Below are 14,961 nucleotides of genomic sequence, written 5' to 3' on the forward strand. Positions count from 1 at the left end.
TTAGACACGGGCTTGAAAAGTTGAGGATTTGGAAGGATGAACTTGGAGAATGAGAATATTTATGCTGTTACCCAGTTTATGCAAATACTGTCCTTTGCTCAAGTTACGAAGGATTGGAAATGTGTGTTGCTGACATTTTGTTTTGTGCTAATTAATCCATTTAGGTTACCTTGTCTTTCAAGGATCTCAGTCCCACTTGCCTGTTTTATTCAGTTGACCTGTCCTGCCTGCCACCCGTACTATAAATTTTATGGTCTAGAAACTCTTCTTTGTTACTGCCTTTACTGTACTTACTAAAATACGGTCTTTGCTTTTGTTTCTCAGGTACTACAGCGCTTAATTAAAACTAAGTACAAAAAAATATGACCACCATTTTTCAGTAATTCTGCATCCAACAGCCAAACATTTATATGCATATTGAGCACTGACACTCATCAACCGAAAATATCCAGTAACCAGAGTACAAATGAACACCCCATCCTTTCAGGAATTACAAATGCATCCCCTTTTTACTGCCAGAGTACTGGCTGAATTAGACAAATACCTTGATTAAAAATACATCTGAAAAGCTTCCAATCAAACCATAATGTAAACAGTGGTATTTTAAAGACCTGGAAAAAGACAAACAGTATTTCTGCCACCCAGTCCGGAGAACTATATGTGCAGATCTGGGAAGGCAATCTTGCATTTGAATGATGTCTCAGCATTCATTATGTGAGAGCACAATAAAACACACAATTAACGTTTTAGCAGTACTGAGTGGATGCTGCACACTCCCATTTGGTTTTAGTAACATTTAAGGGTATTTATGCCCACAAATACCTCCCTATAAGCCCCCAAACTGTTTTGACCCATAGAATGTTTACAGTACAGCACCTGGTTTTTCAGACCACGGTCTTGCACCCAAACTGGCTCACTGCAGCCTGATGGCTTACATGATGGCCACCATCTTTGCCAACCTGCCAACCCACCCACTGCAGAACTGTTAAAACCAAGTTCCTCCACAAAGGTTGTACCATTTATCTCTTCTGTGACTTGTTTGCAGAAAGAGAGTGTGCCACAGAGACAGAAATAGACAGGTGATCCCAGTGAGAAGCTGAGAAAGGCACACTGCTTGCACCGATTCTTGCTCTTACAGCTTTCTCAGTGCAAACTACATTTCTGCTGTGATAGTCATAACATTTGGGGAAAAAATACAGTGGTGTTTGGGCAGGAAGCACCACTGAATTCCACCCAATTCTTGCTTTACAGGAAAGGATGTAAAATGTTGAGGGACATGCCACAAAACTAGCAGCTTAACAACAAGCAGCACAGGACCCACAAGGTACATCTGTCCTTTAGGAGACTATGGCTATCGATACACAAAGATAAGAAGACAAAGTAATAATTCTTGAGGAAACCTCCTCAAAGAATTAAAAAAACTTGCTGCAGCTTGGTTCTAGTGAATAAATACTGGTAAGTGTTCTCTTCAGTTAACCTGTTGGTTACACTGTCTGCTATTGCTTTATCCCCTCTGTTTCACCCACTTGTAATTGTTTCACACAGTCCATAGCAGTTTGGTCTGTGAAACTTTGTGCAGGCATGTGGGGTGTCTATGAGAACACAACCCAGAGAATTGTCAGCCTTTTGGGGCTGACTTTTTGGGACAGTAGGAAAAGCAGAGCCAGCTTTTTTTATTGTGTCTTTTGCAGCAATAAGCTAGATGTAGCAATCTCATGTCACCCTTTTCTTTTTCTCTGTACAGAAATGGTTTCCATCACAACTGAAAATGTTACACAAATTTACAACACCATGGCCACTGAAGAGCTCACAGTCAGTCCGGCAAATTTCTACAATAATTCAGGAGTGCATCAGCTGAATCCATATGCATGTATTAATCCAGATGTGTGGAAGTGGCTACAGGATTTTCAGCCTGGATTCCTCTGGTTCATATTTATTCTGGGAGCAATAGAAAATTCCTTTGTTCTCATCATCCTGTGTTTCCACAAGAGTCGCTGCACAGTGGCTGAAGTTTACCTAGCAAACATGGCACTTGCGGACCTAATGTTAGTCTGTGCTTTACCTTTCTGGGCTATTAATATTTCTAATAACTTTCAATGGCCTTTTGGCCTGTTCCTCTGTAAAGCTGTCAACATAATGAGTTACATGAACCTTTATTCTAGCATTTATTTCCTGACACTAGTGAGCATCGACCGCTATCTGGCCTTGGTGAAAACCATGTCTCTTGGACGGATGCGACGAACTGTCTGTGCCAAATGGAACAGCTTTGTGATCTGGGTGTGTGCATTGCTCATATGTTCACCTACAATGCTGTTCAGAAATTTACAGTATTTCAAAGAATACAACATCACAGCCTGCACTCTTGTTTACCCAGCCAGTTACTGGGAGCCGGCAAACAACTGCTTGCTGAATGTTGTGGGCTTTGTGATCCCACTCTGTGTAATTACCTATTGCACTACGCAAATCATCAAAGCCTTACGAAGTAGTGAGCTACAAAAACTGAAGTTAGTCCAGACAGAGAGGAAAGCCACCATGCTGGTCCTTGCCGTGCTCTTGCTGTTCATTGTTTGCTGGCTTCCGTTCCAGATCAGCACGTTCATCGACACAATCCGTTACCTCACACCCACCTCCAAATGCCTGGGAGAAATCAATGACATAGTGACCCAGGTAGCAGTGTACTGTGCCTTCAGCAACAGCTGCCTGAACCCAGTCCTATATGTAATCGTCGGGAAGCATTTCCAGAAGAAGGCTGTGGAATTCTACAATGACTTATTCCCAAAGAGGTGCAGAAAATCACAGTCTGTGCAGATGGAAAACTCCCTGGACACTTTAAGAACTTCCATTTCAAGTGAATACCCAAGGAAAAAGTCTGTTTTCCCACTACCATCGTAGCACAATTTGTTCATTACAGGAAAAAAAACCCTCTAACATACCAGTCTCCACCAACATCCGTCTGCTACTGGTCCACAGCATAAACATGTGGCAGTATTCATTATTTGTGGGAAAACAACAGTCTGATCTTAGTGGAAACTACAGAGACATGCTTCTAATGTTATCAGACATTTTTCATTATTGAATCCCACTTTGTAGCATACTTACATTTTCATGGCTGAATAACGAATATTGATGCCTGTATCATTTGAAATGTTTGCATGTCTAAGCTGTACATACAGTTGTCTGAATAGAGCCCCAGTACAGAAGCTACTGTCAGGATTGTGCAACTACTCATGGTACCCATACAGTTTGTTAGACTAGATTTTTGATAGGAGGGGCTTGTATTTGAGTAAATTCTAGTAAATGAATCCTGTAAGACTTATTCAAATGGGGGTTTAGGCGTGGCCATCTTCTGGGCTTTTACTTTTTTCTGTTTAGTCATCCAAAATTATTTTTGTTGATTGACAAGCTGTGCCTTTTGGCAACTGCTCTGCCCCTGCTAGTTTATATCAGCGTGTATGTATGGAAAGTAACTCAAAAAAGGTGAAGCAGTAGCAGAAGGAAGGCTGCAGTCAGCTGCATGAAAGCTGAGTTTTCTTTGGGGCAAGAGATTCTTTACTCCTTCTGCATTGGGGTAAAAGCATTCATTCACCCTCTTTGAGTGAATGTTATTTACATTCCTACCTACACTGAAGCTCAGAGACTTAGTTTTTAATATTCACAAAGCATAATTAATAGTTTCCATGTTATTTAATGGAAATATGAAAGATCCGCACAACTGGTATAATCATAGAATAAAATAGAAGTGGAAGAAACTGAGAATATGAAGGAGAGCATCACCTAACTGCCTTAGAAATCTGATTGAAGCCAATAGGAGTCTTGAAAGTTCCAAGTAATTAAGAATGGCCTTTTCAGACTCTAATAATACCTACTTTCTATTTTTTAGATTTTATATGGGTGATTTTAATAAAAGATAGCTTTCCCTAATTGGACTGGATTTATGATCTGAGTTACACAGATGATAAACTCATAGTGTACTGAATTGTCAGTAGGCACTTTTACCTCTTGGAACCTTGACTGAAAACCAAGTTGGAGATGATCTAAAAATCTTCTGAAAACACCAAATCCCTTGTTCTTTCCAAAGCACTTAAGGTCACAGCCTTAAGATCACCAAGGAAAATGGAGTTTGGTGACGTAAGTAAACTCATACTGCAACTGTGTGGTCTCTATTCATCAGTGCTTGAATGGAGCAATAAAGTTACATTTAAGATGGGAAATTTGTATTACACCTTCAAATAATTAAATCAAAAAAATGCACTAGAAGTGTGCAGATGAGCTATAAAAACTATGGGATTTAAATCACTGAAGATGATTTGTAGACAGTTTTCCATAGGTTTTCTTCAATAACACCATATAATCCTAATGTTATTAAAACTTCTATTGTTCATTCTTTATATTGTCCAAGATACCTATGATGAAACACTGCAAGGCTTTCTGTTATGGCCGTGTTATCAACACTGTCTTGTTCACAAGCATGCTGTTCAAGTAACTGTTAAAAAAAAGGAAACCCATACAGAGGTTATTGAGGCAATGGAAGAGATTTTTGAGTATTTGGTACTGAGAAGTAAAAAACATTAAAATATTATTATATTAATATGACATTAATTTAAATAATGTAAATATATAGACATTATTTTGCTATGCAGTAAGCATGTACAACAGAAAATAAACTACTTTAAGAAGTGAGATTTGGTGGTGTTTTCTTCTCTAGCCTATTACTCAGGAATGACTTGTCAGAAGTGCAATTGTTGCAGGTACTTTCTTCCACTTCCCATCAAAGCAAAGGAAAGTGAGCTGAAACCACAGGATTTTAGCCATTTTCAAAGCTTTGGGTCAGCTTTCTTTTCAGGGCCCATTTTGCTGTGGCATTGACCACCCTTTGGAAGTTAAAATCTGAATTAAGGTAGCTGGGGATACTGCAATCTTGTCAGTAGCTTTTCTCTGCCTGCTGGTAGCTCAAGGACCCATGATACAGCAAACACAACTTTTCTTTGTGAGGACCCAGGTACACAAGAGCTATAGGTGTTTGCAGGACGGACACTCTGCCTAAAGCCTTTACTCTTCTCCAAAAGCACGCAGACACCAGCAGCAATGGAAAGCCTCAGCAGACCACAGAACGCACAATGTTGGCTGTTTACAGCCTGTTTAATCCACATTCTTGCCCACTTTCCAGCACAATCACACAGTGTGAAGTACTCACATGTACTGTTTCTGTAGGTAACAAAAAAAACCAGGAAATAAGGTGCCACATCCAAGTTACGTCTTCCCTACTGGCAGCTTAGTCACACTCAGGTGCTTGGCTCTGTCCTGTTCTCACAGAAACAAGGCAAAACGTGAGAAAGGTTCTTGGTAAAATCAGAGCAGACTTTGTCCTGAGGACCTCAGAGCTGGAGAAGTTAACATGTAATCACATCAGCTGTTTATTCCTCTTTATCCTGCCCCCCTCCCACAGACGGTCCCACCCTCCCTTTTACCTGAGGCTACTGCATCTTTACAGAAGCTTTGGCCGCACAAAGGGGTGACTCCACATCCAGCTAAACAGAGACAACTGGGGAACCATCAGCAGAGAAACAGCAAGTGTATCAACAGTCCGTTGATATCTCTGGCCCACATTAGAAATGGGCAGGAATAATTCTTGTCTTTTCACTGTTTGTTCTTTCAGGTTGATTATTGGCTTCACCTGAAAGGCAAAATTAATGATCTTAAAAGCTGTTAGCACAAACAGCTGGTGCTTGCTGCAGACAGGACAAGGTAGATTTTTTTTAGGTAGGGTTTCTGTGGAGAAGTTGGGGTCTTGGTTCAGGTCTCTCAAATCCCCAAGCAATACTTTAGCCCCTAAATAACCCTGTCATGCTGTTTTTCTATCAGCGCATTGTGGGATTCCAGCCTATATTGGCTCCTTCCATATTTTGTTGTTTCAGTCTCTGTAAACTGTAGTAAATGGAGCTTGATTATTACTGCACTGTGATGCTACCAGGGTCATTTATTAGGAATTGCAAATCATTGTACCAGAGTTTGAGCTCTCCTTAGAAATACCATCTATGGTATATGTAAAGAAATCTACCTAAGCTGAATGAACAACTTTGCATCACAAGGCTGCATCAAAAAATTTTTCTTCTCTTCCAGAATAGGTGAACAGTTATAGCCAATAACTGTGTTGATTTGCAAATCATTTCAATAAAGAAAATCAAATTTATGTTAAATCATATGTTAAACAGTATGTTAAATCATACTGTTCCAAAAAGATAATTCATTCACGCTCCACCTATGTTAAGAGGAAGACTTTTAATGGCTGAACTGTTGGACCAAGAGAAAGAACCCTGAATTTGTGCCATTTGTCTACCATGTAATGTGTGTAATAATTGAGCAAAAATACCTCTGCCTTCATCAACATATTTGTTTAGTCTTTCTGATCAGAGAGGCCCGGTTAGCATTCCTATCCAGCTCTAGAGAATGCACTTTTTGCAGGGAAATCAACATAGACAGGGTGGCTGAAGATCATCTAAGCTTAAAACATACTAATGCGCTGTGAGTATCCTGAGCTGAAGGCACCAACAGACAGATACGTTTCAATTGTGTATACACAGCAAAAACTTTTCAACTGTTGACTCTTACACAGATCTTTTTAACTAGTCCTTCTTTAATTTGTGGTCCATCACATCTGTGCAATCTGTAAAATGTTACCAAATCATTATATGCTTTCTACAGGTTGAAATGAAGACCCAAGTTACAAAGAAGTAATAAATTAAAACTCCTTTTCGTATAAAGTTACAGCTTCTTATGTGGACTTGTTCTCAATTGTTTAAGAGCTGGAGCTACAGCAGTGCCTATTCATTTCACTATTTCCACCAAATGTATACACTCCCAATTCTGCATCTCTCTCCTCTACTGAAAAAAAGTTCTAATGATGGAAGTGAAAACCAACAGAAAATAAGAAACTAGATTTGCAAAGAGGAGTTGGATTTGCAAACCAATATTTTGATCCCATTTTGAAGAGATGGATTTTCTAAGACTATGTTATTTATCATACAAATTTTAGGTACAGCTGCAGTTTTCTGTTCAAAGTCTGTGAGTAAATGTGAATGCTGGCGGCTTCTAGAGGTTCATGTCCAAGCAATGATGAATTCCAAACTTCTGGTTATTGCTCAAATGTTCTTCTTTATGGAAAAAATAACTTAAACACAAAAATTCACTAGCGTAAGCAAAGGGCAAGTTTTAGAAAGTCTGTGACGATCATCTCTGGTTGTATTGCAATTACCTTAATGAGTCAGTGTGGGATGTGTTGTTCCAAGATTGACCTCCTGTAGGTTACTAGGATTCCTTAGGTAACACATAATTCAAAAAATGTTGTGTAACAGGTCTTCACCAAAATAAAAGTTTTGATCAAGATATTAAATAAAAATCATTTTGACAGAAGTGAAGCATATAGCTTCATTTGAGATGTATTTTTAAATGCTGTTTCATTTATTTAATAAAATAAGTATATGTTTAAATGGGATGCTGTTTAAATAAAAGAAGTATTTATACATTTTAAATCTTCAAATTAAATATTGTGTTCTTTCAAGAATTCTCCAGTGTGATGGTGTTAACTGGAACAATTTTTTAATTTGCCTATTTTACTAGTGTTTGCATAACTCTAACTTAGTATCTTTTTAATGAATAAAAAGTTGGAATAAAAGTATTTATCATTATGATAGGGAAGTTCATAATAAAATACCACTGTGCAGCCCCACATGGCTTTTCATTAACGCACTTTCCAAACAGGAATGGACATGGTCAAATAAGAATTCAGAGAGATGGTGCATGTGTTCGGTAGGTAGCCAACGGGAAGAATTTTTTCATATACGTAAATAACATTCCAGTCCCTTGACAATTTTTCGCTGTGTTTTCAAAAGTTGAAACCCCCTATTGTTTACACAGGTATATTTAAGAGAGATTTGTATTTAAAATCTGAGCTGCATCAGATATGATTTTATTTTTAATATTGCTCTAATCAAAAGACGATTGTTAGAAAAAGAGAAAAATAATTCATAAACAAACAGTCTCGGGCTACAAGGTCCCAGGAGGTAATGAAGTAAAAAGGGGATTATTTATGGATGTAAGCCTGAGAAAGCACAGCAGTCATCATGAGCTACTGAGAAGTAATGTTCACAGAGACTCATGTCCTAGATGTCTATCGTGGGATGCAAAAGACTGTGCTTTCCACAAACGGTGGAAACGAAGTTTAGTGGGTCCACGCTTCAGCAGCCCTGCCCATATGTCTATTCTGCTTTAACCCCAGCTCCTTGGCATGGTCCTCCCCCAGGCTGGCAGAGGAAGGAGCTCCCACCACAACAAAAACCTAGTTCAAAGTTTGTCTTTGTGTGCATTGGCACTGAGAGGGCACTTCAGAGCTGTTGTAAAATTGCTATTGTTACAGACCTCGTTAATCATACAAAGGAACTTTTAACTGCACAGGACCTGTACTTGAGAGCTTTATTTAGCTGTCACAGGAGGACAGGAGTCACGCCATATGGCTTGTATGATTTCACAATGAGAACGAAATATTTCACATGCCTTGAAAATTACTACTGCTGACATTTGGAGAAGTTAAAAAAAAAAAAAAAAAAAGTATCCTGGGGCTTTCTTCCAAAATGTAACATCACACACATTGTACATGGCCAGCAAAGCACTCAGACAGCACTCAGTTGCTCAGTCGTGCCTCAAGATGCATCTTTGAATTCTCTCAATAACATCTGTACCAACTGTTTTTTAATGTGAAACTTTGCCTAAACTGCCAGGAAAGACAAGGAGTAGGTATGTCTATATGGTTTTAATGTCTTACCTTTATTAAAATTATTTCACATACCTTTTATATTTAAAAAAAAAAATATTTTGTGCTCTCAGTTCTAGTAAGGGTTTCCCTTTCTGTTTTACCATGAAACTAACTTTGAAGGTCAGGTCTAGTTCTCTTTATGTGTAAAAATGTGATTCATTTTATTCGATTTCTTTATAGCTGAAATGCTTAGATGTTTGCAGAATTTTCTCTTTCAAAATAATCTTTACTTTTAAGATTCTTCCTAAAGCTCAGGTTGTATCTATTTAGTGTTTTCAGAGCACATGATCCTAGCTGGGTAATATGTATTAATAGTAATAATGGTGATAGATTCACTACATGGAAATTAATTTGAAATGAGTTCAAAGTAGGAAAAATATGTCATCATTTGCATAAAAGATGACTGGAATGTGTTACATACATAAATTAAAAAAACATTCATGTGGCTACTTGTCCATTAGCACCAAATACTTAAAAATACAGTCTTAAAATTTGTCTTTGAAGAAGAAATTAAATTAAGCAACTGAAAATTAATTACATTTTCTATCAAGACCTCTGGAGCTGTAAGTTACAAAAGGATTCTGGCTTATGGTAGCGCTCAGGCATTGGCTAGTAGCCTCTGAAGAAATTCTCCTGATGACAAACTCTGCAAAAACTTCATGTACAATTGCTAGCTGAACAAGAAGTAAGATTGAGCTGTGGCTCAAATCTAAGTTGCAATGGAAACTAAATGTTTCTGAAGTTTCTAGTTTAGCCCACCATGAATATAAGATTTGTGTCTCCAGCCCAGAGATCACATCCAAAGTGTGCAAAATGACTCAGAAAATGAGCAAGCAAGGAAAAAAAGAACTTTTTCCTCTATATTTAGTAAAAATAATAATTTTGTTTACAAAAGGAAATGTTTAACAGTTATCTTATTTCTGTTATTTTTGACATATAATGTTACAGATTTTCTTCCATTACTCTCACATCTTAGCCAGCCTCCTGCTATAAAAAGGTTAGATTCCTGCTGTCTCACAAAGAGCTTCTTGCTGTCTCAGAAATAGACTCTTTGATGTTAATCAGCCATTTATTTGCTCTATATATCTTCTCTCCAGCTTTAGATCCTCTCAAGTTATCTTAGTTTGCATGAGACTGTCAGTGAAATAGATGACATTCAGACTGTTGTGAGGGAAGATGTTCAAAGCCAGAGAGCCCAGTTCCCCTGCCAAGACTGCCAGCCTGAGTGAGTTTATGAACTCAAGATTAAACTTTGCTGCTCACTTAATTCTGCAATGATGAAAAATGTTGGGTGCATCAAGTACCAAATTGCGTGATGTGGAATATTAGTACTTAACTAATTGCTAGAGGCATCACAGAAACAGGTATTGCAAGCTGCTCAGATACAGACATCACTAAAGCTGTACATATATGTAAAAGAGCTAAACGATAGTTCTAAATGCTTTCTTCAGAAACTCCATCCTTAGCTATCCCCTTGGTGTAGAAATACAGAAGCTGAAAGAGCAGAGTAAAACAGCTGTAGAAGAAAGTTAACATTCAGGGTGGCTGACTGCAAAACACTGATTTTTTAAAAAATATATTCTTTTTTATGATTGACAAGCTCCACTTGGATATGAAATACTGAAATGTTAGATGTCACCATAGGCTCAGTAATGCCTTGCCTACCATAATGATTCTGAGACTGAATACCTGTAAAAAACCAAGATCCAGGCACTATGGTCAAGCATGACAACACGAGGAGAATAAAGTCACCACAGGAGGCAGGTCACAACCCAGTGGATTTTCGTGGGAGGATAATGTTTTATCTGTGCTCTCATTCCTGCAGTGTCTCGCACAGAGTTACCAGAGAGAAATAAAGGTATTGGCAATGCTATACGTGCCTAAACGTTTTGGACGCTGGGGCTGCCTCTCTGCAGCTGAACTCAGCTGAAATTTTGGAACTGGAGGAGAGTGCTGTGAATTTGCAGCTGCAGAGGCCTTCCCTCCAGGCAAGATCTTGAGCATAAGACTTTGGATGATTCAGTGTTTTATTATTACAACCGCTGACATTTAAGGGCAATAAGCTGTCTAATCTAACGGTGATTTTGAACCCTAAGTTCAGGACGGGAGGAACTGAGAGGGAACAAAAGAATGCAAAGTTAAGCAAACAAGTGATGCACACAGAGGGTGAGTAGCATTTCCAGCTCTGGGGAAACGGGCATTACCCTGCTAAAGTTATACATAGCATGGAAAATAAGACCGAGGGCAGGGAAGGGTGCAAAGCTAGCTTTGTGTCACCAGCATGACTCCCGCTACTCTCAGAGAGCTAGAATTCAGCTATATATGTTTCTGTCATTAGTCTGGAGGAGTCATACAGAACTACTTAGACAAAATGGGCACTTCCCTTCCTCTGTGCTACTTCAAACAATGACAGCAAAGAGAGGAAATTTCATAGAATGTAGAGGAAGTTCCATCCTTGCCAATTCTGGGAACATTTCTCACCATTGCACATATGAAGCATGGATTGATCTGGCCTATAATAATCAGTGAGCACTAATAAAGGATTTCCACCAGTTAAATGTTTGTTACACCTCTGATGGGAGACAACTGTTGGAATTTTATGCTTCTTTTTCACAGCCCCTTTCTCTCATTTCAAAGACGTCTCCTGTTCACTACTTCAGAATTTTTAAAAAATGACTGAAACTCCTCTACTGAATGTTCTCTCCTCAAACCGGAGTGAAAACAAGAGCAATGAAACTATTTGCCCGGACTTGGAGGAATGGTGGGAAATTGTGTACTATATAGTACCCAATTATATCAACACCATCTGCCTTATTGGAATGCTTGGAAATTTGTTTGTTCTCTTCACATACTTACTGCACAAGGGGTCCCTGAAGACAGCTGAAATCTACCTTACAAACTTAGCTGTTGCTGATCTTATCTTCCTCACATGCCTTCCTTTCTGGGCAGAGAACATCAGGAATGAATTTGACTGGCCATTTGGCAAGTTCCTTTGTCGCAGCACCAGCATGTCCATCACCCTAAACATGTACACCAGCATCTATTTGCTAGTGGCAGTCAGCGTGGATCGCTATTTGAGTTTTGTTCATACCTTGAACCACAGAGGGATACGGAGGAAAGCTATGGCCAAAGGGATCTGCTTGCTCACCTGGTTCTTCAGCATCCTTCTCAGCATCCCAACCTTTATGTTTCGGACTGTGAAATACTTTCCTCTGTGGAATATTTCAGCATGCGCTTTAGACTTCCCCACCCCAATGTGGATAACAGCTGAAAACCTGGTATTCAACTTAGTGGGGTTTGGGTTGCCATCTACAGCAATCATCTTCCTTAATTTGTCTACCTTTCGCTCCCTACAAAAAAAAGCAAGAGAAGGAAGAGCACTCAGAACAAAGAGTTGCAAGGAGCACAAAGGCACAAAGGCCACCAGGTTGATCTTCACAGTGGTACTGATGTTTCTCTTGTGTTGGACTCCTTACCATTTTTTTGTATTCCTTGATACATTATACCAGACAGAAGTGATCAAAGGCTGCTTCTGGGGGGAACTAGTCAACTTTGGTGAGCAGTTCAGTTATACTCTGGCTACCACCAGCAGTTGCATTAACCCTGTGATTTATGTCTTTGCTGGGAAATACTTCAGGCAAAAGGCTTTAGAAGTTTTTTCACAGTTTATTCCCTGTGGATTTCCTTCGAGCTGGGTATCGTTCAAAGAAAAGTCTTCATATTTCAACATGTTTCCAATTAGAAGTAGTTTAACCTGATTGTTCTAGGTCCCATCTTCATTTTGATATTACAACTTAATTCAAATGGCATTAAAAATGAATATGAATTGCACTGATCTAGCATTCACAGACTAAGCAAATTATTTATTCAAGTAAATCACTTGACTGCTTATTTGCCCTCAGGTTTGCTTTTCTTTGTGTTATCCATCCAAACACCTAACGTGATATCAGAATTTTATACCAAATTATTTAAACTGTCTTAACAATTGTCAGTGACTTGAAGAAAACCTCTTTGACAAGATATCAGAAGTCTGGTTTCTTTACAGAAAGCCATAAGCTGGAGGAACATTCTACTGCATTATACCTGTGATGACAACTACTATACCACCAATAACACTATACATAAAATTAAAATGTGTATTACAGAGCAAATATGAGTATAATCTTCAGGTGATAGCTGCATTTGAGCAATTATAGAATATCTCCGGTTATTTTTAACAATATTTTAAATGGTTTGCATTTTCACAGTAACATATGGAAACTCTGAATATTTTTTGTGCACTTCAAATATATTCAGGGCATTAATATTGTACAAAACAATGTACCACAAAGAAAGTGTACGTAAGTTGTAAAAAAAGTGAAGCGACCTGGCACCCTCCACAAAATCTGACTTTTTTTTTGTCCAGTAAAATGTTACACAATTATTTCTCAAGTACATAAAGATTCTTTTTATTTTTTTATATATGAAAATATCAGTGATGGCCATTGAGACTCTATTATCTTGGAATGTCTTTCATCTGAAGCTAATCCTTAGATACATATTTATATTTTTATGAATCAAAACTAATAAAGTGCAGAGAGTGTCCCATTTTACACCATAGTCTTGTTCCTTCTTGTATTTATTTTGCATTTTGTCTCTCTCTGTGTTCCTTTGGGGAAAAGCAAATATATAGTTTTGTAATTAAAAATCCTTGCTGTTACCAGAATATAAACTCTAGTGGTAGTAGTGGTAGCAGTAGCAGCAGTAGTAATAATAAAAATAATAATGATAATAATGATATAACAATAAAACACCAGACAGGAGACAAGAAGAAGGAAACTTCTTTTCCATCACAGCCATAATTGCACAATAGACTTAAGACAACCGAGATACCTGTTCCCATAGCTCTAACAGCATGTGTATGTATGGGTATGGAAGAAGACAGGAGATAGAGTGCAGCCTGTTCAGCCAGAAGGATACCGAGTGCAGAAAGGGACATAGAAGCGCATCGTTTGTTTAATCAGTTATTATACAGCTGTTTGGTCTTGTACTCCCTGTGTTGTCCACAGTTCTTAGTGTCACCACTTTGAATATGGAATTAATATCTTAATTATAGAAATCTGCCCATTCAACTTCATTGCAATAAGTGTAGTGTTCATTTTTAACGATTTCCCCAAACTTTTTGAATCTTAACGGTAGAAGCCTTTTGAAGAGTTAAAAATCTTGGTACCATGATGCTTTAAGAATTAGGCGTGGATTAAGGGAGCAGGAATCAGTCATAGCTTTATTAGTGACACTCCTTCTGTGACAGGCTTTTTTAAAATAAATGTCAGGGTTCGACATTAGCAGTAACAGCATGTGAAACCCACTGAGTCATCTGAGATCAAACACTCAATTCCAGTCTATAGTAACACACACAGCATTTATTTAATACATACTCGGCTGAATCCTTAATTCAAAAAACTTCCAAGCAGAGATATTTCCTGGGGGGAAAAAAAAAATTGAAATCATGATAAAAAATGTATAAACAGAACCGCCATTTTCCCACTACACATGGGGACCTTAAAAGGGAAAAATATTTTGTCTGACTAATGCTTGTCCATGTTTTGTAGCATACACAAATAAAGGGAAAAACACTTCTTGAGCACTGTGGCATATTTAGGGTATGAGTTAATAGGTTGAAAATCGGTCTGAAATCCAAAATCGATGGAAAGCCTCCTGTTTATCTCAATGGGCAAGTGACCAGGGCTTTCATGAAAGTGCTTCTATTTCACATGTGCACAATTCTCAGGAATCACAGAATGGTCAGGGTTAGAAGAGACCTCTGGAGATCATCTAGACTAACCCCCTGCTAGAGCAGGTTCACCTCAGGCAGGTTGCACAGTCACATCCAGGTGGGTTTTTAATATCTCCACCATAGAAGGCTCCACAGCCTCTCTGGGCACCCTGTTCCAGTGCTCTGGCACCCTCAAGGTAATGAAGTTATTCCTCATATTCAGAAGGAACTTCTTCTGTTTCAGATTGTGCCTGTTGCCCCTTGACCTGGCACTGACCACTGAAAAGTGCCCAGCCCCATCCTCTTGACAGTCACCTTTACGATATTGGTAGACATTCATGAGGCCCCCTCTCAGTCATCTCTTCTCCAGGCTGGACAGTCCCAGATCTCAGCCTTT

The 14,961-nt window shown here is 38.6% G+C and overlaps 2 protein-coding genes across 7 annotated transcripts in view; both read left to right on the top strand.

Annotated features, from left to right (window-relative positions):
- BDKRB2 (bradykinin receptor B2) overlaps positions 1-6,180 on the top strand; it is a 32,779-nt gene extending 26,599 nt beyond the window's left edge. Inside the window, exons 1-2 of one of the 3 annotated variants that reach the window (XM_080396272.1) lie at positions 1-1,455; positions 1,745-6,180. The exon at positions 1-1,455 is cut by the window's left edge and continues 26,599 nt beyond it. In XM_080396272.1, the coding sequence (XP_080252398.1) occupies positions 1,747-2,892 (1,146 nt within the window). In that variant the 5' untranslated portion in view covers positions 1-1,455; positions 1,745-1,746 and the 3' untranslated portion in view covers positions 2,893-6,180. The other 2 variants (XM_080396271.1, XM_080396273.1) reach the window with 2 other exon arrangements.
- Positions 6,181-6,220: 40 nt separating this feature from the next.
- Positions 6,221-13,406, top strand: BDKRB1 (bradykinin receptor B1). Of its 4 annotated transcripts, none has more exons than XM_080397751.1 (3): positions 6,221-8,790; positions 9,907-10,975; positions 11,426-13,406. In XM_080397751.1, the coding sequence occupies exon 3, from the start codon at positions 11,482-11,484 to the stop codon at positions 12,565-12,567; it is 1,086 nt and encodes a 361-aa protein (XP_080253877.1). In that variant the 5' UTR covers positions 6,221-8,790; positions 9,907-10,975; positions 11,426-11,481; the 3' UTR covers positions 12,568-13,406. The 4 variants fall into 4 exon arrangements, with proteins under 4 accessions (XP_080253877.1, XP_080253876.1, XP_080253875.1 ...); XM_080397750.1 differs by having other exon boundaries at positions 9,907-10,034; XM_080397749.1 differs by having other exon boundaries at positions 9,907-13,406.
- Positions 13,407-14,961: the final 1,555 nt, after the last annotated feature.

Source organism: Falco punctatus (assembly GCF_963210335.1).
Source record: "Falco punctatus genome assembly, chromosome: 7".
NCBI lineage: Eukaryota > Metazoa > Chordata > Aves > Falconiformes > Falconidae > Falco > Falco punctatus.